Source organism: Vombatus ursinus, unplaced genomic scaffold, assembly GCF_900497805.2.
Source record: "Vombatus ursinus unplaced genomic scaffold, bare-nosed wombat genome assembly UNPS02014768.1, whole genome shotgun sequence".
Lineage (NCBI taxonomy): Eukaryota > Metazoa > Chordata > Mammalia > Diprotodontia > Vombatidae > Vombatus > Vombatus ursinus.
In genome coordinates, this window is record NW_020954546.1 from 37071114 (window position 1) to 37092613 (window position 21500).

Here is a 21500-nt window from a genome sequence, read left to right on the forward strand (position 1 = left end):
ACCCACTGTGGTAGTCTGCCTGCCGTGGGGAGGCAGGCTTTTTCCTCCCGCCCCCTGGCTGTGATTGGCACAGAGCCGGCTCGTCCCCGCCCCTTCATGACTGACAGCCAGTAGAGCCCTTACGGCTGCCCCCGCCCCGAGGCGCGCGGCCCAAGCTGTCCCAGACCTCGTAGACCGTTAGCTCGAGCCCAGAGGACGGCTCAGGAGTTTTCTGGGCTGCGGCTGGGCACTGTGGGAGTCAGCCTGGATGGAGACGATGCGAGCGCAGCGACTGCAGCCCGGAGTGGGCGGCGGCGGCGGCGGGATGGGCACTCTGCGAGCTCTGCGGCCCGGAGTGACCGGGGCCGCCGCCGCCGCCGCCGCCGCCGCCGCCAGCCCCCCGGGGGGCCCCCAGCCGGCGCCACCGCCGCCGGCCCCCCCGCCGCCGCCTCTGCTGCTGTCCGGGGCCGCGGGGCTCCCCCTGCCCCCCGGCGCCGCGGGCAGCCCCGCCGTGCTGCGCGAGGCCGTGGAGGCCGTAGTGAGGAGCTTCGCCAAGCACACGCAGGGCTACGGCCGAGGTGAGTCTGGGGGCCCAGCGGGGTCCCCGCGGGGCACTCTGGCCTCCCACGCGAGACCCGCGGAGAGGTCGTGGCCCCTTACCTAGGACCCTCTGAGGCCCCGTCCAGCCGCCTGCCACTCGAGTTCCTGACCTTCGTGGCCTTCCCGGCGGGGAACCTCGAGACATGGCGGGGCCTTCCCCTCCGTCCGGCCCTGGTCGCCTGGCCCAGCTAAATCCTCCCCCTTGAGGCCCAGGTATTGGGTTCTGACCGAGCCGCATTTCCACGGTAGATTCTTATCCAAGGCCTGTGGATCCTAAGCTTCGTGAGGGCAGGGGCCGTTTCCTTTTTGTCTTTGTCACCCGCGCAGACTCTCCGAGAAAAGCCTGGGGCTTAAGAATTATCGGTGTAGAAATGACAATTGAGCCCATGGGAGCTGATAAGTTAGCCTAGTGTGGAGGGGGAGTTGTGTGCCTAGGACTGAGCCTTGGGCAACACCCTCAAGTAGGGGTATTTTGTACTCAACGTCATGGGCATTTAAGAAACACTCGTTGAATTGAATGGATGCTCAATTTCCAGACTTTGTCTAGTGATTTGTGAAAAAGAAATCCCAGCTCTGAAGACAGGAAGGTTGCTTCTGTACATTGGGATAGTCTTTTCTTTGCTGGGGAGGGGACTGTTTCTTTAACTTTCTCTTTTAAAGACAGTGGAAAGTGATGCCAGGCTTTTCTCAGACTTAAAGACCATTTTTGAGAGGCCAGAGAATTCACTAGTTTAAACTGTGATTTTTGTAATCCCTTAAAGAAACATGTCTCATTTTCCTCTGGTCTTCATAAATCACAACAGTGTAAAGTTTAATTCTCAGATAAACACAGCAGAGTTGTTCAAGTCCAGGACTGGTCTTCCCCTTTTGCTGTATGTAGCCAGTGATCATTTTTTTTATTAGTTTGGAAATGTGGAAATTAACCCACCTTCATTTATTGATTGAGCAAGGATTGTAAACTGATGAAACTGCCATTACTTACTGTTTTCTTGATATACACCATTATAGGTTACTGACCATTCCACCTTGAAGAGGTATACTTCCACCAGTTAAAGAAGCAGCCAGCAGATTTTGCTTTATTCATTCAACAAACATAAAGGCTCTGTGGTGTTGTAGAAAGAAGTTTGACCTGGGAGACTTGGGTTAAAGCTCCAGCTTTAACATTAATTAGCTGTTTGACCTCAGTTGGGTAGGGCATTTAGCAACTCCAAGCCTCCCCAGAGAAAAAAGCTCAGATGTAAGAAATGTTGCAGAGGTAGAAATGTCACGATTTGATAACTAATTGGATATGTAGGATTAGGGAGAGTGAGGAATCCAAGAGATGGGAAGAATGAGGTTCCTTCAACAAAATAGTGATTGAACCTCAGAAGAAAGACTGGAGCAGTTCACGTAAGTTTAAGAGTTATGGGTATAGAAATGACAAGGAAGCCGATGGAGCTGATAAATTAACCGGGAGGGTATGTAGGGTGAATGATGGGCCTAGGACTGAGCCTTAGGGAACACCCACAGTTACAGGGCATGTTATGAATGATGAACTGGCAGAGGAGACTGAAGAGGACCAGTCAGACAGTAGAGAACCAGGAGAGAGAAGTGTCACAAAAGCCCAGAGAAGAAACAGAAGCCAATAATGTCAGACACAGCACAGACAGAAAAAAGACTGTCAGCTTTGGCAATTAAGAGGCAATTGGTAAATTTGAAAGAGCAGTGTTAGAGGAGTGATGAGGTCAGAAACCACGTTGCAGAGAGTTAAGGATGGAATGGGAGGAAGATCATTAATGACTGAGAATGATTTTCTACGAGTTTCCAAACCTGAAGGCTTTCTCTTCAGGATTTCCATGTGGTTTGTGAAAAATGGAGTCTATTCTATGATAGAGCTCCAACAGCTCCTACCTGAGCTCTAATCCAAGACCCTTATATGAATTTTCTGGTGTTCCTAGGAAGAACATGGGGGGTAATACAACTACTAAATGACAAAAAAAAAAACAACATGATAAAATGATTATAATGATTTTTTTTTAAAAAATAGAGGGAAAGGATCCACAGGTACAAAAATATTTATGACAGCTCTTTTTGTGGTAGCAAAGAACTGAAAACCAAGAGTGGTTCAGTCTTATTCTACTGTTTATGACCCCATTTGGGGTTTTCATGGCAGAGATACTGGAGTAGTTTGCCATTTCCCTTCTCCCCCCCTTTTTACAGATAAGGAAACTGAGGCAAACAGGGTTAAATGGCTTATCACACAACTAGTAAGTGCCTGAGGCAGGATTTGAACTCACATAGATGAGTTTTCCTGACTCCAGGCCCAGCACTTGATCCACTGCACCACCTAGATGTCTGAAAACTAAAGGAGTTCCCCTGAACTGGAAAATGAACAAATGAGAGTATGTGGATGTAATGGTTGTTCCATAAGAAATGGAGACAGTTTCAGAGAAACCTATGAAGATTTATATGAACTGATGCAAGGGAAGTGAACAGAACCAGGAGAAAAATTTAAATTTTAACAGTATTTTAAAAATTAACAACTTTGAAAGACTTGGCAACTCAGATCAATGCAATGGCCAAGCATGATTCCAGAGTTTTGATGCTAAGGAATGCTACCCACTTCCCAACAGAGTGATGAAAGACTCTGGGTGTAAATGGGACACATTTTCCAATTAGGACAATATGACAGTTTGTTTTGCTTAACTAAGCAAAACTAAGTTTTATTTTTTCTTTTTTTCATTGCAAGAGTTTTGCTCTTCCTGGGGAGAGGGGGGGAAGGTAGGAGGTGGAGAAAATAAATGTTTGTTAATTGGAAAAAATAAATATTAATTTTAACGTGCAAAAAAAGGGCAGGAAGAATCAAAGGAGGCTGATGATAGATTATCAATCAGGCCTCAGATTATGCAGTTTTCTCTTCTTGAACTCTCTACAATTCCTCTTCCACTCATTATCCCCCTTCCACCCCATCCCACTGTCCTGTCTTAAGACTTTCTAACTGGATTCCCCAACTAGTTTTGGCTGGCTATCCAGCAAATATCTGCTAGATTTTGTAGAATTTTGTAGATTTTGTAGGATTTGGCAGGTAGTTTTATCTCGAGCAAGAAAAGTCTACTTTTTTAAAGTGGGAAGTCCTTTCAGACCACATGGAAATACTTATTCTTCCTACTAGTTTCATACTTGAAGCTGCCAATTGCTTTGTACTCTTGTTTCCAGTGACTGGTGGTTTGGCCTTTAGCAGCTGGCCTGATTGATTCTGGAATAGATGTCCCTGGAACATAATTTGCCCATATTTCTTCAATGGTTGACCTTTCCCATTCTTTGTTTTGTTTTTTTTTTAAGTGAGGCAATCGGGGTTAAGTGACTTGTGCAAGATCACACAGCTATTAAGTGTTAAATGTTTGGTCTGAGGTCAGATTTGAACTGAATCCTCCTGACTTCAGGGCGGGTGCTCTATCCACTGCGCCACCTAGCTGCCCCTGGCCTTTGTCATTCTTCACCTAGGTTCCTTACCTTATTCCTAGTCTTTCATCTCTTTTAGGAGATGCTACCTTATAACATTATCTGTCTTTGACTTGAACACTTAAATTAAGTACTCTTCAATTACTTTGTGTCCTGAATCCCTCATTAAGCTTTTTTCTCCCTCCTGTCTTCTCCCATACGATTCACACTCAGAAGTGAGCTCTGCACAATATGAGGGATTAAACAGTGTTTTAGTATTCCCCCCTTGTTCCCTAATTTACCAAAGCATATCATCCATTTATGTTTCTGTTTGGCTGACTCTTCAAAATAAGTATAATTGGATGTATGGGAGTCTATTAGCCAAATTCTTTACTTTGCTATATAACTTTGCATAGTTACCTCCTCTGATTCTTCTCCCTTGAGATTATGGTAGTACTAATCTGCTTGGAGCTTTTGCATAATTAGAATGAACAAAATATCCCATCATCCTGATCTAAAAATCCCTAAACCAACATAAATTTATCTCTTTTCCATCTACCCCTTTTTAATACAGTTTCTCTGTCTTGTCTGACTTACAGCCAGATTCCTGGTTTATTAAATACTATGGAATTAAACTTGCTGATCCAGGGGTTTCCATAGTTTAGAAATTGTATTCTGAATTAGTTTTCTATGGAGTTGTCACTCCCCCCAAAGTCACAGTTTCTTTACAGTATTTCCCTTCCTAAGAGCCTCTCTAAATCCTCCACGCCATTTTTTACTGAGTGAATTGTTATCCCTTTGTTCACTAGGAAATATTCTTAACTTAAATTCATGTGCCACGAGTAAATCTTTGTGTTTGTATTAAAGCTCTTGTCTATGCTTCCAGGAATCTAATGTGTATTATGGTTCCTCTCTAAAATCTTGCCTTGTGGTGCCATGCTCAACCAAAATATTATCCAACTCAGTAGATCATTATTATAATCAACAAGTCTCTGAAGGTTGAAAAGTGGCCTTTGTGGGTCAAGGAGAGAGACTTTTACGGAAATCATATTCTCTTTCCCTTTTAAGTGGCATCAGCTGGTAGGAAAGAGTTGGAGTGTTCTTTGCCTCTGCATCATGCTAATTGAATAAGATCTATACCCTAGAAAGGTGAATTAAGAAATGGGGTCTCACTCACCCTCCCCAAAACTTTCTGCAACCTGTATGAAACTTGATTTGGTCCAGCTTCCTCTTCTCTTACCAGTCTCTTAGTGCCAGTCTTGACTTTCGTCTTCCCACTGGACTTTGATGAATCTGGAAGAGAGAGTGAGGCTGATGGCTTTGTGCAGCTCTGTCTCACCTAAATCCAAGTCACTCCATGATATCATTGGTACTTTTTGAAAATGAAGGATGAGCAACAACAGCTAGGGTACTCCCATCTCTGCCTTCTTTCACTTTTCCCCAATTACATTATCTACTCACTCATTCTAGCCCCCCCATTTATATACCTGTATTTGACACATATATTCGCTGCCTTTTTCATGTTTTTATTTTATTGTATTTATGTATGTAAGTCTTACACACGTCTTTCTCTATTAGTAATGTCTATCTTGGATTGTAAACTTCTAAAGGACAAAACTATACTGGTGTATTTCTCTTTGTTTATCACGGTGTGTCACACACAATTATTTGTTTAACAAATCATTTTTGATGAATGTTTATGCTTAGTCCTGTTGTTCTCATTTCTCTTATTTCTGAGGCCTGCACCAACTTATAATAGGTTAGTTGTTGATGGGTAGAAGTGTGTGCCTTTTTGAAAATTAATCCATTCTTTCAACCCTGTTGCATTTAAAAATAAAAAGTAACATTAACTGCCCCTTCCTATTAGCATTTTGTCAGCATTTATCAGCTATCCCTAAATAAGCCTTTTTCTTTCCCTCAGTTTTGAGTGATCTCTCCAAAAGCAGAAGTTAGCAGGTAGTTCGTTACAGGCAAGAGAGACAAAGCTATATTTGTAGGGTAGATGTGAGTTTTGTGCCAAGGGGGACATAGTTGGAAGCTGAGCCTCGATGTGAACTTTTTAATGGGACCGTCTTTCTTACTGTGTTCTCACCATAGTCCCTTCCCCTTCCCTTTCTCCCTGTTGTTTGCTTGTCAGGAGAGCTGCCACCCAGCCTATTGTGCAGGTCTTCTCAAAGAGGGAACTGGGGCTGAAAAGACCAGAAGGAAACAACAATGATGGCTAAGCAGTTTGGGCCGGAGTGACCTTAGAAGAGCCCTTCCTAATACTAAGGGTGGGAAAGAGACAGAATGAAAGATCTGATGGCCAGGAACTGGGGCGGGTAAATGAGCAAATCCTCCCCCCACCCCTTTGCAAGGTTCCTCTATGTAAGAATGAAAGCCACCAGGAATCAAAATCAAGCCAGTATACAGTTAGTATTGTTTCATGATTTCTAACTTACTCCTGAAGATTGTTGCTGTGAAAAATGTAGGTGAACAAAACTTCTCTAAGTCATATTTATAATTAAAACCAAAGCTTTTTAACTTGTTTGTGAAACAAGTTTTGAAATAAACTGTTTTGAAAACATGTTTGTCATTAAAAAATATATACCCTTGCAAAGTGGTTAATGGCTATGACCATAGGATTTGTATGTGCATGTCGTGGTGGGGATCAGGGGATGGGTGCTGTTCAGGGCATGCAGGGATCTTAAAGTATGAGATTGTTTATTCTAAATCTCCAGGTCATCATTTGAAATAAAATAGAGGGAGTAGAAGTAAGGAATCCTTCTGAGTAGAGGAGAAAGTAAATTAGGTAACAAGGGTATTGGTAAGGGAGCTAAGTGCCAGCAGGATTGGCTCAGGAATATAGTTCTGCTGTGGATTCGCAAACATTTAGAGAAAGAATTAGAAGGTAGAGTAGTATAGTGGGAGTGTCAGTGTGGAGAATTTGGAGACTGAGAACTTCGGTTTGGATTCTAGCTCTGCTCCTTGTGTGACATTAGGCAAAGTACTCTATCTTTCTGACCCTCTGGTTCTTCATCTCTAAAGTAAGGGGTTTGATGTTTAATAAATGCTTGTTGATTGACTGATCTGCTAGATCTCTAACGTGTCTTCCACTTCTAAATCCTAGGTTCCTAAGAAATATTCATTCATATAATATAGACATTGATGGCAGACAGAGTGAAGGAAGAGTCCAATTAGGTTACCAAGCTGCTCTCCAGAAACATGATGAGTATGGTCAAATAGGGTTCAGATTTCCCCCAAAGTCAGTGGTCTATTTGTGGGGTAATGCAGTCTTTCTTCTCTGCCAGATAGGATGGGAATAGCAGGGGCTGACTATTCTTGAAAGCTTTGCCTGGCATGTGATCTGTTGAGTTTAGATTGCCATACTTTGTGGCCGAGGACAAAGGGATATGATGGCTATTCCCTGGATTTCTTGGAATGAAGTTATGGAATTGCCAGTGGCAAGCATGGACTTTGCCATAGGTTAGGTGTACCGGGTTAAGCTAATTAAGAGGTGGGGTGGTGAACTAAGGAGCAGAATCATAGCACATGTTCAGCGTTTGGAGATGTTTCTGAAGCTGGCTTCCTCTTTTTCCGCAGTGAATGTGGTGGAGGCTCTGCAGGAATTTTGGCAGATGAAGCAGTCCCGTGGAGCTGACCTGAAGAATGGGGCTCTAGTGGTTTATGAGATGGTGCCCTCCAATAGCCCCCCATACGTCTGTTATGTCACTCTGCCTGGAGGAAGTTGCTTTGGTAGTTTCCAGGTAAGAGCTCACAGATTTGGCAGTAGCCAAAATGAAAGCTCAGACACTTTTAGCTTTCTCTCCTGCTGTCCTTCAGCTACTTGAAAGCTGTCTTAAATTCCTGCCTAAAAACACACATTTGGGGATTAATACCAATAGTTATTATGGCAAACATTTGAGGTTTTGTGGTTCTTCTTATTTTTACCACTAAAGAATCTAAGGGGCACGCTAAGCTTTGTCTGAATTTTCTGAGGCTCTGAACTTTCCTTGTGTCCGAAGGAGATGACGTTCCCACCCCTGAACCTGGGCCATCGTGGCTAGCTTGTCCCTTGCCTTAGGTTGTTGGTCCTCGAGCACACAGCCAAGTCTGTTGTGTATCAATACATCCTAACTCCTTGCCATCTCTACTTCTGGAGAATCGCAGGATTTTTCTTCATTTCTTGGCCTGGTCTTATTGTGCAGCTGCTGGAGAAAGTTAGTCAGCTAAATTTGGCTTTGTTGAGGACCCTAAGGGATGAAAGGAAGGCAGTGAGGTATGATGGAAAAAACACTGGTCTAAGAGTTATGAGACCTGGCTTGATCATTAACTAGCGCTGTGACTTTAGGCAAATCACTGTCTCTGGAACAAAAAAGGGGGTTGTACTAGATTAGAGCCAATTCTAAAATTCCATAGTTCTAGGGGAAAATATTAAATGAGGGCAGTTACTGCTCTGTGAGAAAGGTAATGAGCCCCATCCTTTCACCCAGTTTACAAAGTGCATGGCACATGGCAAGCACATAATACATGATTTTTCAAAAATTCATTCATTTATATACTGTGGCATTTGGCTAAAGCTTAAAATGGGAAAATATTGCTAATGGAGTGATTTTCTAAGATTCTCTCGCTTATCCCTTTCAAAGAAGGAGTCCTCTAAGTGGCCCTTTGTTGTAGATTAGGAGTTTGGAGGAGAAGTTTCAGAAAACAGACATCTTGGGCCAGCTAGGTGGTACAGCGGATAGAGCTTCAGCCTAGGGGTCAGGAGGACCTGAGTTCAAATCTCTCCTCAGACACTTGGCTTACTAGCTGTGTGGTCCTGGGCAAGTCACTTAATCCCAATTGCCTCACCAAAAAAGGAAAAAAAAAAAAGGAAAATAGACATCTTTGTTCTATGTTTCACAATTTTCATAACCCCATTAGAAGCTCAATTCCAGCTTCAAATATAAACAACCACAGAGGAATAGGTCAGTTCATATTAGATTATTAAATGTACTTTTTTCCCCCTCTGAGTCCTACATTATTTCAGAGAAGCAAACATACACACTCTAGAGTGCTAAGTAGCAGACTTAACTTTTATGCATTCTCTTTCAGAAAACAAGGTGTTAACTCTTCCCCACCCATACCCCGTCCCATAGTTTCATGAGGATTTGAACATTTTGTGATGACATTCAGCCGAAGTAAAGGCCCTTTCAGGGGCAGGGTGTGATTAGCTTCCTCAGACTCCCCACTGAGTTGCGCCTCTTATGCCTACATTTTGATACATAGAATCTAATGTGGCTTCCACACCAGTCACTTGTTGCTGAAGGTCGTTTCCACATGCCGTCGACTGGCAGACCAGCAGACGTCAGGCTAGTGAGTGAGTGGTAAAGAAGGTAGATCTATGAGAATTAGAAAGAGGGAAGCAGTGTCAGCCGAGTAGAGCCAGATCTCTCAGAGCTGTCAGTTGAAGGAAGCTTTAGAAAAGTATGAAATATTTTAAGTCTATGGTTCCATGACTCTCAATCTGTAATCATCTAGTTAGGTGTTTGAATGGAAGACTCTAAACTTATACCTATTAAATTCCATTTGAGATATATATATATATATAAATATATAATATATATATTGCTTATTGCTGTCTATAAAGATGTATTTGTATACAAATTCTTTACTCAAATGTTTGTTATTTACTCAAATGATTCATGTCATTCACAAATTTTGTGTTCATATAATCCATGCCTTCATCCAAATCATTTATAAAAATACTGGTTAAAAAAAAAGTATGAAGTATTCTAATGTTGGTGCAAACCGGTTACAGGCTCTGTCCAAGAATGCAATGTACCTTCTTCTTCCCTTTACTACCTCTTCTTGTGGCTTAATCTTGAGCTTTTTTAAAAATGGCATCTGGATTCTTTAAGTGGGTATTTGGATAGTCATTGTGATCAGTTTTGGGAGCTGAAGTAGAGGGGCCATCTACAAAAGTAGAGGGGTTTGTTTGGATTTTAAAAATCAGATTGGGTGTTAGGTGCATGGGTAGACTACACAAAAACCACTTCTTTTCTCTTTACCTCATCTTATGTTTAATTTTGGGCCATGCACTCTAGTTTGGAAGTCCTTACTTAGCCTTGGGCTTCCTGAAGTTATTGGGGTGAAAGGAGCTCAGAGGGTAGTGAGTGCATAATAGCCTTAGCCCAAGGTAGGATTTTATCCTTGTTTTCAGTTCTTTAGATAGGTCCAAAAAAAGGAGGGGGAAAAAACATTTTTCAACCCCCAACCCCCATCTCCATCCTCAGAGCCAGGGAATAGACAGATTCCTAACAGGCGGGCCAGAGTTTGGTCTTGAGTAATTAATTTTGTTGACAGTTTGAACAGGGGCATTTTCCATGTGCAGTGATTATACGCTGACTTCGGCTGCCTCCTTTATTTTGCATTCAGGATGGAGTGGATTACAGCAGTCTCCAGCTCCCTCTTAATGACTTCAGGATGTTGAGGCAGAATTGTGTGTGGTTCCAAGCTCAGGAGCCATTTTGCAAGGAAAACTTGAGTGTGTTGAGCACAACTAATTCCATCCATTTGCTTTCTTTTCCTTTCTCTCTCCCTGTTTTCCCCTTCTCAAACACACACACACACACTCATGAGTTCCCTTCCTGTCTCCGTCTCTCTTCTTGCCTAGTTTTGCCCAACAAAAGCTGAGGCCCGTCGGAGTGCTGCAAAGATTGCACTAATGAACTCTGTGTTTAACGAGCATCCCTCCCGAAGAATCACAGATGACTTCATTGAGAAGAGTGTGTCGGAGGCCCTGGCATCTTTCAATGTAAGCACTTGGAATTGGAGTGAAAGAGAGTGAGGCTGGGGTGTGGGAGAGTCCAGAAACTTTCTTTTCTTTGCCTGCCTGCTCATTCATTCTGTTTCTTTTGTTTTTCATTATCTACGTCTGTTTTTGGTTTGTTAGGTTTTTTGTTTTTTTGCTCTGTGTGTGTGTGCTCTTTTTTCTTTTATTTTGATTGTCTGGCATCTGGAACCCCTGAAGTTTACTATCAAATCATGAAATTCCAAAATAAAAACATGTCTAACTTCTGTTTGCTTCTTTTTTTTTTTGTTTGCAACATTCCCTTCTCTTCTGTACATACCTGCTCCCTCTCATCTCTCTACCTTTCCTGTTTAATTTGCTGCCAACTCCAGCAAGGAGTTGACTCTGACCTTTTTAGGGGATGGGGGTGGGACAAAAATCTATTTTTATCCTTTAAAAGGAACAAGATCCATCCTTCAGATGAGCTTTTTTGGTCCAAGAGATATCTCCTTTATAAATACTGCTGTTTCTCATCCTACACCCCCTCCCAAAGATTGAGTAGCTGCACATCCATTTTTTTGTCCCCATCCCTGTTTTGTGATCAAGGTGAAGAAAAATACACCAAATTGATTCTAGTAATGGCTGTTATATATGATAAGGATCAATTGTGGCACATTTTTAATTCCTGGATGTTTTCCCCTGTGACCTAGTGTGGCATCTTTCCCTCAATCCCAGTGTACTTAGGAAATGAAAAAATAATTAGGAAGCCCACTGAAAATAAGTTATATAGGAAATCTTAGGTCAAGATGAAATCACTTTGGATTTATTCATCCCTACCACTCCCTTCAATAAGCACAAATAACTAATAATTGGATAGATTACTATCTTTGTTAGCAACTACACTCTTCATGCTACAGTCCCCATTTGTTTTTAATCTAGAGGCAAAACCAAAATTTAGTCTTGCCTCAGATGCCGGTATAATATTACCTTTGCTCTTTGGCACTGGTTCTGCCATAAGTACAAGAAGCTGTGTGACCTTGATAAGTCACTCTATGTGCTTCTCCTCCTATCTGTCAAGCCAGTGAACTTGATAAACTTAAAAATCTCTTGCAGGTTAAAAAACGCGTAATTTGATTACTTTGGGGTGACTGCAACAGTAAAGGTTGAGGTGCAATGTAGGCTGACTAATGGCAGGGGGAAGCAGTGGGAATGGTTGCTTCTTCTCCCACATCAGCCCTGACCAAGCTACTCATCACCCATCCCTTTACCCTTCCCAGCTGCTTTTTAGTCTGGATGTGAGGGGAAAGAAAAGCTGAGGTGTGCTGGAGATTTTTTCACCTACTTAGAAGAGGTAGAGAGGAATTGGAAAAAATGGTGGTATTTATCCCTGCCACTTCAAAGACCATGGAAAGGGCTCGAACTCTCCCACATTTCTAGGATTTTAGCATCCTTGCTGTTCCCAGAAACTGAACACTAGCAGGGTTATTGTTTCTCCTAGTTCATAGAACAGTGTGTCTCAGCTGCTCCTTATATAGCCTTGACCCTTTACCTGGCCCCAGCTCCAAAGAAGGAGAGCATATCAGGCTGAAAGTTAAGACTCCTGTAATTGAGTCTTGATTCGGGTAACCTCCAGAAAATGTACCAGGCAAATGCCCTTGATATCAGTCCACTGTAGATAGCTTCCAGAGCTCAGGTCATTGCTGTTCCCCTATCAAGAGCTAGCCGCCTCACAGACCACTGCTCAGAAGCTGTTAGCCTTTGGGGTAGCCTAAATCTGCACCTCTAAATTTGTGTTTACCCCCTTGGATAGAGAGAACTACCCTATGGGGCAGAGGCAGCTAGGTGGCACAGTAGATAAAGTATCAGGCCTGGAGTCAGGAAGACTTGAGTTCAGATCCAACCTACTCACTAGCTGTTTGACCCTGGGCAACTCATTTAACCTTAATCTAATAGTATCACCTACTTCCCAGGGTTGTTACAAGGATCAAATGAGAGCATTTGTAAAGCACTTAGCACAGTGCCTGGCACACAGTAGCGCTTCATAAATGCTTGTTTTAAAAAAAAAAAAAGTCCTTCCTTACCTTCAATCAAGATCAGACACAGGTTTGAGCCCTTTGGCAAAGTACTGTACCTTGGCCTGCTGTAAATTGGAAACTCAAGCTTCTTTTCATGTCTCTTTCATCAGGGCAACCGAGAGGAGGCAGACAACCCTAGCACAGGGATCGGTGCCTTCCGATTCATGCTAGAGTCCAACAAGGGCAAGTCTATGCTGGAATTCCAGGTACCATCTTTGTCAGATACCCTCCTTTTCTCCAGCTGGAATACTTCTGCTCTGTGATTTGAAGGGTTCTGCTTATCCAACTAGTCTGTTCCTTTTCTTTAGTAGAGGGTCCCTGCTCCTCTGGTTTCCTTTCTGCTTCGCAGCTCATAGCGGGGCACTTGTAACTCAGAGCTAGAGTACCCTTATTATCCCACCCCCAGCGCCCCATGCCATGAATACTTATAGATGGTCTCCTGGAAAATTCCTTTTGCAGCCCTGTTTTCTCCTCCTTACAGGGTGGGATCACAGTTCTATCCTAGGGATGGGTCATCTTGGAACAATGAGCTGTGCAAAAATTTTGGCTTCTTCTCGCACTTCTCCGTCAATCACACTTTTGAGTTGATTTTATTTTTCCCTTTTAAAACTTTCCACACATAAAAATTGTTCTACCTGAACAAGTTGTCTTTACTTAATGACAATTTGTTTAGGTCTTAAAGGGCATTGTAGCTCTATTCGATCTTACATGTGTCCTTGATTTTAGGCTCTGTGTTCCCAGGGATTTCAAAAAGTACAGCCAGTGCTTTTCCCTACTACGTCCCATTCTTTTCCCCAGGAGCTGATGACAGTTTTCCAACTATTGCATTGGAATGGTAGCCTGAAGGCCATGAGGGAGAGACAGTGTTCTCGACAGGTAAGGAGAGATCACAAGAAAAGAAAAGGCTAGCAGAGCTGTTATTAAGATTGTTGTGGTAGATCTGAAGCTGAGCGGGTCTATCTTTGCCAGGCTAGGAATGTCCAAGCCTATACTAGCTTTTTTGCTTACTCCCCTAACCTCTCCTTCTTCAGTCTTGACCTTGGACTTTTTTCTCCCCAGCTTCTCCCTTTGGGGAGTTCTCTCTGTGGTCCATTTAACATTTCAAGTCTGTTCTAATCCTAGCAAAGACTCCATGACAAAAACATTCGTAAGTTCTAGTTGAATCAAGGTGTCATGAACTTCTGTCTTGGCCAAATGACCTTCCCATTCCCTTTTCCGCCAGGAGGTGTTGGCTCACTACTCACACAGAGCCCTGGATGATGATATTCGCCACCAGATGGCACTGGACTGGGTAAGCCGGGAACAGGGTGTACCAGGAGCACTTTCCAGAGAGCTGGCATCCACTGAGAGGGAGCTGGATGAGGCCCGGCTGGCTGGCAAAGAGCTACGCTTCCATAAGGAGAAGAAGGACATTCTCATGCTGGCTGCTGGGCAACTGGGCACCATGCACTCTTCTAATTGCTAGACACTCCCATCCCTACCACACCTCTCCAAGCCTCTGTTTGCACATCTGTTTTCTAAGACTTGGAAAGTTTTCTGTACAGACTTACTCATTTTTTACACTTTAAAAAACACTAAATCTAGGTCTGGTTTCCTATCTGTCTAGGAAAACCGTTTTCTTCCTTCCTGATCTTTTCTGCAATTGTTTCATTTGAAACATATTCCCACTCTACATGGAGGCATCTAGGGATTGCCTATGGACATCTATGGACTCTCATATTACCAAATTCTCAAGTTTACTGAAAAGTTCTCTAAGAGCACAAAGTGTTTCTGGAGCTTCTGGTTGGCTTGTTTGGTACGGAGACCTTTGTCTGCCTTTGAAAAACATAGCCAACTTGAGTAAGAGCTTTGAGCCCAAGCTTCCTGTCCTCCTATCCCAGCTCCAATTCCTACTTCCCTTTTGAATAAAACAGGGTACATGAAATATGAAGCTGTAGGCTTTGGATTGCCTTGACTAGGACCTCTTCAAGACCAAGTCATTCCTATTACAGCTTGCCATGCCACTTTATTCTAAGGTCCCCTCATATTCTAGCCCAAGACGTGGATGCCTAACATCTTACACTTAGCTGCCCCTGAGAAGCTGATGAGAAAAAAGGCCAAGGGAGATGAAGAATGATCCTAAGTATAACTTAGGGGTCTTCACCAATCCAAGATGCTACCAGGATGTATCTGTACTATTCCAACAACTCCGATTTTCTGATACAGTTCACACTACAGAGCTGGGTGGTAGGTTCTGAAATTTCTGTTTCTCTTTCTCTCTCTCCCCCTTCCCTTTTGATTTACAACCAGTGCTGGCTTAGGGCCTTTTTGCTCCCTGGAGACAATACGACTTGTATGTTGAATGAAACACATACCTATGATATCTATTCCTCCCATCACTTTACTCCTTAGAAAGGATATGTTTTTACCTGTGGAGGATTTTTCTTCTTCCCCTAAATAGCTGCTGTTTTACCTACTGACAGAAGCTACTGACCAGTTATTATAGTAGTAGTAGTTGCACACATTATATAATGCTTTAAAGTTTATAAAGCATTTTCCTTACAACCCTTTAAGGTAGGTAGTATAAGTAGTATTATCCCCATTTTTTTGAATGAAGAAAACCGAGGCTCAGAGTTGGGGCTGGATGGAACCCATGTCTGAAGTCCAAGGCGGTTGCCTACATCACATTGTCTCTTACTAGGACTCAGATTTCTTTCTCCTCCTTTCAGTTAGCCCATGAATGAGTTGTTCAGTAAATTGGACTGGACACTGATCTGGTTGGATTTCCTTTCTGGAATGTTTAGGGAAGAGATCCAGGGCCAGCTGCCTGTCTCTAAAATTCTAATTTTGTTTCTTTTCACTAGGGAGTGAGTTCCCCTACCTCATTCTCCCTTGAAGAAGTATAAGAGAGATTTTCTGAAACAGCACTAAAGAATTATCCTTGTGGCCTGGAGGTTTCTCTAAGATCTATTTCTGATTTGCTTCTACCGCCTCCTTTACACTAATATATATTACTTTGAATGCACTTTCTAAATTGGGCTTGGGGAATCATCTTGTTTTGCAGCCGTTTTCTGTCATTGATTGATACTCATTTAATCTTTGCTCAGTCGTAATCTTCACTTCTAGGAAAATTAGGCAGTGTGACCCAACTTCCTCCTGCAGGTGGGATAAGCAACTCTTTTTATTTGGGAGCTGTCTAGGTAACCGCTACATATGGGCTCAGAGGTACAGGTGATAGTCACATCTTCACTAGCACCTAGAATGGGCTCTCCCTCACTCTTGAGGTCCTACCCCCCCCAATATAGACAGATGTAAAGAGTTCCTACTCCAGGTTAAAGCAGAGGTGTGATTGCTTCTAGTTGTTTCATTTGGTATTTGAAACCCTAAATCACTTGTCCCCTTATCTGGGTCCCTCTTTTCTCCTTGTTCCTCTCTCCCTGGGAAAGAATAGGGAGCTGGTCCCTGGATCTGCCACAAACTGGTGGTTTTTGTTTCATTGACTAGTTAGATCCCAGTGAGGTTGAGACAGTGCTTATACTGCCCATCTTCAGTTTTATGTGTCATAACTTTTACTACTTTCTATGTATTTTGTATGCACACTTTTATACAATTAAAAATCCATTTTCTGTAGTCAGCCAGATTGATTCTTTATTGAAATCATTTCAGAGGAGCTTAACATATCTTATAAAAATGTTTAGTGATAACTTCTATTTTTTCATCACTTATATTGCTAGCTATATCCTTCTCCATTCCAGACAGATACACATCCCTTAGAACAAATAAGAGAAAAAAAAAAAAAACACACCTATAGCCCTCCACCAAGTGGTCCTTCCAAGTAACCTACTGCCCTGTAGACAGGATGAAATGAAAATTTTCAATTATTTTTTCTTGTAGGTATGGGTTGGAGAGTGGCAATAAGTTTCATCAGTGAAATAGAAGGAGCCCCATATTTGCCTCCCACCCTTTGGGGACGATCTCAAGTGAATCTTTAATCCTTAGGGTTGTTTCACACAAGCAATTATCTTACAGAATTTTAAGTAATGTAGTGATGCTTCAGATTTTTTTTTTTTTTTGGAGAGGCAATTGGGGTTAAGTGACTTGCCCAGGGCCACACAGCTAGTAAGTGTCAAGTGTCTGGTCTGAGACCAAATCTGAACTCAGGTCCTCCTGACTCCAGGACCATGCTCTATCCTCTGTGCCATCTAGCTGCCCCAATGCCTCAACTCTTTATTGGTCTCTTTGGCAAACAAAAAATGTAATGGTCCATTTTGGTGTAACATAAGGCATTTGAAGGGGAATAATGGGAGACTGGACTAGAAAAAGGAGACTGCAGTCAAATCATTAACACTCCTGATTGCCAAATCAAGGAGTCTGAATTTTATTCAGTAAGGAATGAAGAGCTTTTGAAGGTTTTGGTTTTTTTTTTTTTTGGGGGGGGGGGGGGGGGGGAATGAGCAGAAAGGGAAGGCAAGAAGGAAGGGAAGATATGATTAAAAATGTGTTTTCATAAATATGTAATCCTGGAGAAGTCACTTTAGCTCCTTAAACCCTCAGCTGGTATTTTATTCATTGTAAAACATCAGTATTACTTCGATGACCCCTAAGATTTCTTCTTACCCTAAAATTCTATGGCTCTAAAACTAACAAAAAGAAAAAGTACCCTTATTTGTAGGGTATCACCTAACTTATCTGTCTTTCACCTTCTAATCCCTGGTGGAAGCAACTTTTTTCTGTCCCAACTAATCAGATTTTAGCAATCTAAAGGCAGGCTAGCTTCTCAAAAGGAAAAGGTCAGTGTTGTAGTAGATGTTCACTATTGTCTAGTAAATATTGATTAGTTTAGCACTTTATTCCTTTTGTATTACAGAGATGGAGACCATACATACCCCTTTCCACCTCTGCATTACAATTGAGTTGATTAATTTAAAATATTTAGTGAGTACTGTCATCCTGGACACTGGAGATACAAAGATGACTCTCTAGGAGCTTATCATCTAATTAAGTTAAAGACAAGAACCTCTGTGATTGGAGAGAATATGAGAAATATAAAGGTTCAGGCAAAGTGCTAATCAAGATTTAAATCACGTTGTGGAAGAAAGAATTCATAGAGGAAATAACATTTGAGTTGGACATTAAAGCAAAGTAAGGGACTTCAGTGTCTTAGATGAACAAAGACCATTCCAGGTATGGAGGACAGTATGTGAAAAGTCAATGAAGACTACTCTGTTTTGGTACACAGAGTCCCTAGAGGAGAATAGTACATGAGTAGAAAGGTGTAGGGGCAGCTAGGTGACGCAGTGTATAAAGCACTGGCCATGGAGTCAGGAGGAACTGAGTTCAAATCTAGCCTCAGACATATAGCTGTGTGACCCTGGGCAAGTCACTTAGCCACAATTGCGTCACAAAAAAAAAGAGTAGAAAGGTGTGTTAGAGCCAAATTATGGAAAGACCAATGCCAGGAGTAGTAGTTTTGTATTTATCCAGTAGGCAATGAAGGGACATTGAAGATTTTTTATTAGAGTCATGATAACAGTGCACTAGAAACTCTGGTAGTTATGTGAAGGTTAGACTAGAGAGCTGAATAGGCTGGAAACAAGAAAGACCAGATAGGAGCTATTATAGGAGTCTAAGGGGGGCAAAATGAGGGCCCAAATGAGAGAAGTTGTTGTAGGAACTGAAGGGCAGCGGGTTTTGTAAGAGCTATTGCAGAGTTAACATGACAAGACTTTTAAACTTTATTGGATGTGTAGGATGATGAAAAGGGAAAATTCAGATGACTCCAAGGTTACCAGCTTCAGTAACTGTGAGAGTATGGTAGTGACTTCAAGAGAAAAGAGGACGGAGCCAAGATGGCAGAATAAAACAGGAATTTACCCGAACTCTCCCAAATTCACCTCCAAACAAGTATAAAATAGCTCCTCAAAACAAATTCTGGAGTAGCAGAACCAACAGAAAGACAGGTTAAAGCAATTTTCCAGCTCCAGACAACCTAAAAGGTCAGCAGAAAAGGTCTGTCTCACTTAGGTCAAAGGGGAGCACAGTTCAGTGTAGGCAGTGGAGTTTACGCAAGCCAGCTGGCCCTGAGCCCCAGTGCAGGTCAACTTTGAGGCCCGGTGCAGCAAGCCAGACCAAACTCCAGGCCCCTAGCACAGAAGCTTGGGACACAGCCCAATTTTAATAGTCATGAAATAGCCTGGAAAAATGAGCAAGAAACAACAACAACAACCAAAAAAACCCCAGAAAACCCGACTATAGAATGTTACCATGGTGATTAGGAAGATCAAAACACAAATTCAGAAGAGGACAACAATGTCAAAATGCCTACATGTGAGGCCTCAAAGAAAATGCGAATTGGTCTTGGGCTCCCCAAAAAACTCCTGGAATAGTTCAAAATGGATTTGAAAAATTAAATGACCCTAGAGGACTCAGGAGGACCTGAGTTCAAATCCAGCCTCAGACACATAACACTTACTAGCTGTGTGACCCTGGGCAAGTCACTTAACCCCACTGCCTAGCCCCCCCAAAAAAAATCAAATGAGAGGCAGAATAAAAATTGGAAAAAGAAATGAGAGTGATGCAAGAGAGTCGCGAAAAAACAGTCAATAGCTTGGTAAAGGAAGCACAAAAAATGGAAAAGGATATACTGAAGAAAACAACTCATAAATACTAGAATTGGCCAAATGGAAAAGGAGGTACAAAAGTTAACTGAAGAAAATAATTCCTTAAAAATTAGAATTGGGCAAGTGGAAGCTAATGATTCCACGAGACATCAAGAATCAAACAAAATCAAAAGAATGAAAAAAAAAGAAGAAAATGTGAAATATCTCATTGGAAAAACAACTAACCTGGAAAACAGATCCAAGAGAGATAATTTAAGAATTATTGGACTTCCTGAAGGCCATGATCAAAAAAAGAACATGGATATCATATTTCAAGAAATTATCAAGGAAAACTGCCCTGATAATCCTAGAATCAGAGGGTAAAACAGAAACTGAAAGAATCCACTGATCACCTCCTGAAAGTGGTCCCAAAATAAAAACTCCCAGGAGTATTATAGCCAAATTCCAGAATTCCAGGTGAAGGAGAAAATACTGCAGGTAGCCAGAAAGAATCAGTTCAAATATCATGGAGCCACAGTCAGAATTACACAGGTTTTAGCAGCTTCTACATTAAAGGATCATAGGGCTTAGAATATATGCCAGAAGGCAAAGGAATTAGGCTTACAACCAAGAATCACCTACACAACAAAACAGCATAATTTTTCAGGGGAAAAAAATGAATATTCAATGAAATAGAGGACTTTTCAAGCATTCCTGATAAAAAGACCACAGCTGAACAGAAACTATGATTTTCAAATACAAGACTCAAGAGAGGCATAAAAAGGTAAACAGGAAAGAGAAAAAACAAGGGATTCAATAAAGTTAAACTATAAACTGTAAACTGTAAACATCCCTATACAGGGAGATGATACTTATAACTCTTAAGAACTTTATCACTATTAAGGCAGTTAGGAGTATACATAGACAGAGGGTGTGCATATACATTGACTTGGGATGATATCCAAATAACAAATATAATTAAGAGGTGAGAAAGAGGATTGTACTGGGAGAACAGGGAAGGGAGAGGTAGAATGGGGTAAATTATCTCACATGAAGAGAAGCAAAAGACCTGTTAATAATGGAGGGAAAGATTGGGGGGTGGGGGTAGAGTGGGTAACACTTGAACTTTACTTTCATCAGAATTGGCTCAAAGAGGGAATAACATACAGAATCAAATACAGAAATCTATCTTACCCTATAGGAAGTAGGAGAGAAGGGAGAGCAGAGAATGGGGGGACTGATAAAAGGCAGGGCAGATTGGGGGAGGTGGTCAGAAGCAAAACACTGGTGAGGAAGGACAGGGTGAAAATCAAGAGAGAAAGAAGAACAAATGGGAAAAAAAGATGGAGGGAAATACATAGTAATCATAACTGTGAATGTGAATGGGATGAGCTCACCCGTAAAACAGAAGCAGATAGCAGAGTGGATTAAAAACCAGAATCCTACAATATATTGTTTACAAGAAACACACATGAAGCAGAGAGACACACAGAGTAAAGATAAGGGGCTGGAGCAGAATCTATTATGCTTCAGCTGAAGTTAAAATAAAACAGGAATAGCAATCATGATCTCGGACAAAGCAAAAGCAAAAATAGATCTAATTAAAAGAAATAAGAAAGGAAACTATATCTTGCTAAAAGGTATAATAAAGTACTATCAGTACTTAAACATATATGCACCAAATTATATAGCATCCAAATTTTTAAAGGTGTTAAATGAGTTATAGGGGGGAATAGTAAAACTATACTGGTCGGGTACTCAACTTTCACCTCTCACAACTAGATAAATCTAACAAAATAAGAAAAACATTAAGGAGGTGAATAGAATTTTAGAAAACTTAGATATGATAGCCCTTTGAAGAAAAATAGAGATAGGAAGGAATATACCTTTTCCTCAGTGGTACATGGCAGCTACACAAAAGCTGACCATGTATTCGAGCATAAAAACCTCACAAATGCAGAAAGGCAAAAATATTAAATGCATCCTTTTCAGATCATAACACAATAAAAATTACATTCAATAAAGGGCCATGGAAAGATTTAAAATTAATTGGAAACTAATAATTTAATCCTAAAGAATAAGTGGGTCAAAAACCAA

At 41.7% G+C, this 21500-nt stretch overlaps 1 protein-coding gene across 1 annotated transcript; it reads left to right on the plus strand.

Annotated features, from left to right (window-relative positions):
* Positions 1–149: 149 nt before the first annotated feature.
* Positions 150–16438, plus strand: LOC114043324 (LIX1-like protein). Its single transcript, XM_027862400.1, has 6 exons — positions 150–557; positions 7582–7745; positions 10634–10774; positions 12936–13031; positions 13624–13701; positions 14048–16438. Exons 1-6 carry the CDS (start codon positions 248–250, stop codon positions 14288–14290), a joined length of 1032 nt encoding a protein of 343 aa, XP_027718201.1. The 5' UTR covers positions 150–247; the 3' UTR covers positions 14291–16438.
* Positions 16439–21500: the final 5062 nt, after the last annotated feature.

Coding starts and splice junctions, on each gene's coding strand:
- LOC114043324 (XM_027862400.1), top strand. CDS start 248: ATGGAGACGATGCGAGCGCAGCGACTGCAGCCCGGAGTGGGCGGCGGC. Junction 10,775..12,935: donor AGGCCCTGGCATCTTTCAAT/GTAAGCACTTGG, acceptor CTCTTTCATCAG/GGCAACCGAGAGGAGGCAGA. Junction 13,032..13,623: donor AGTCTATGCTGGAATTCCAG/GTACCATCTTTG, acceptor TCTTTTCCCCAG/GAGCTGATGACAGTTTTCCA.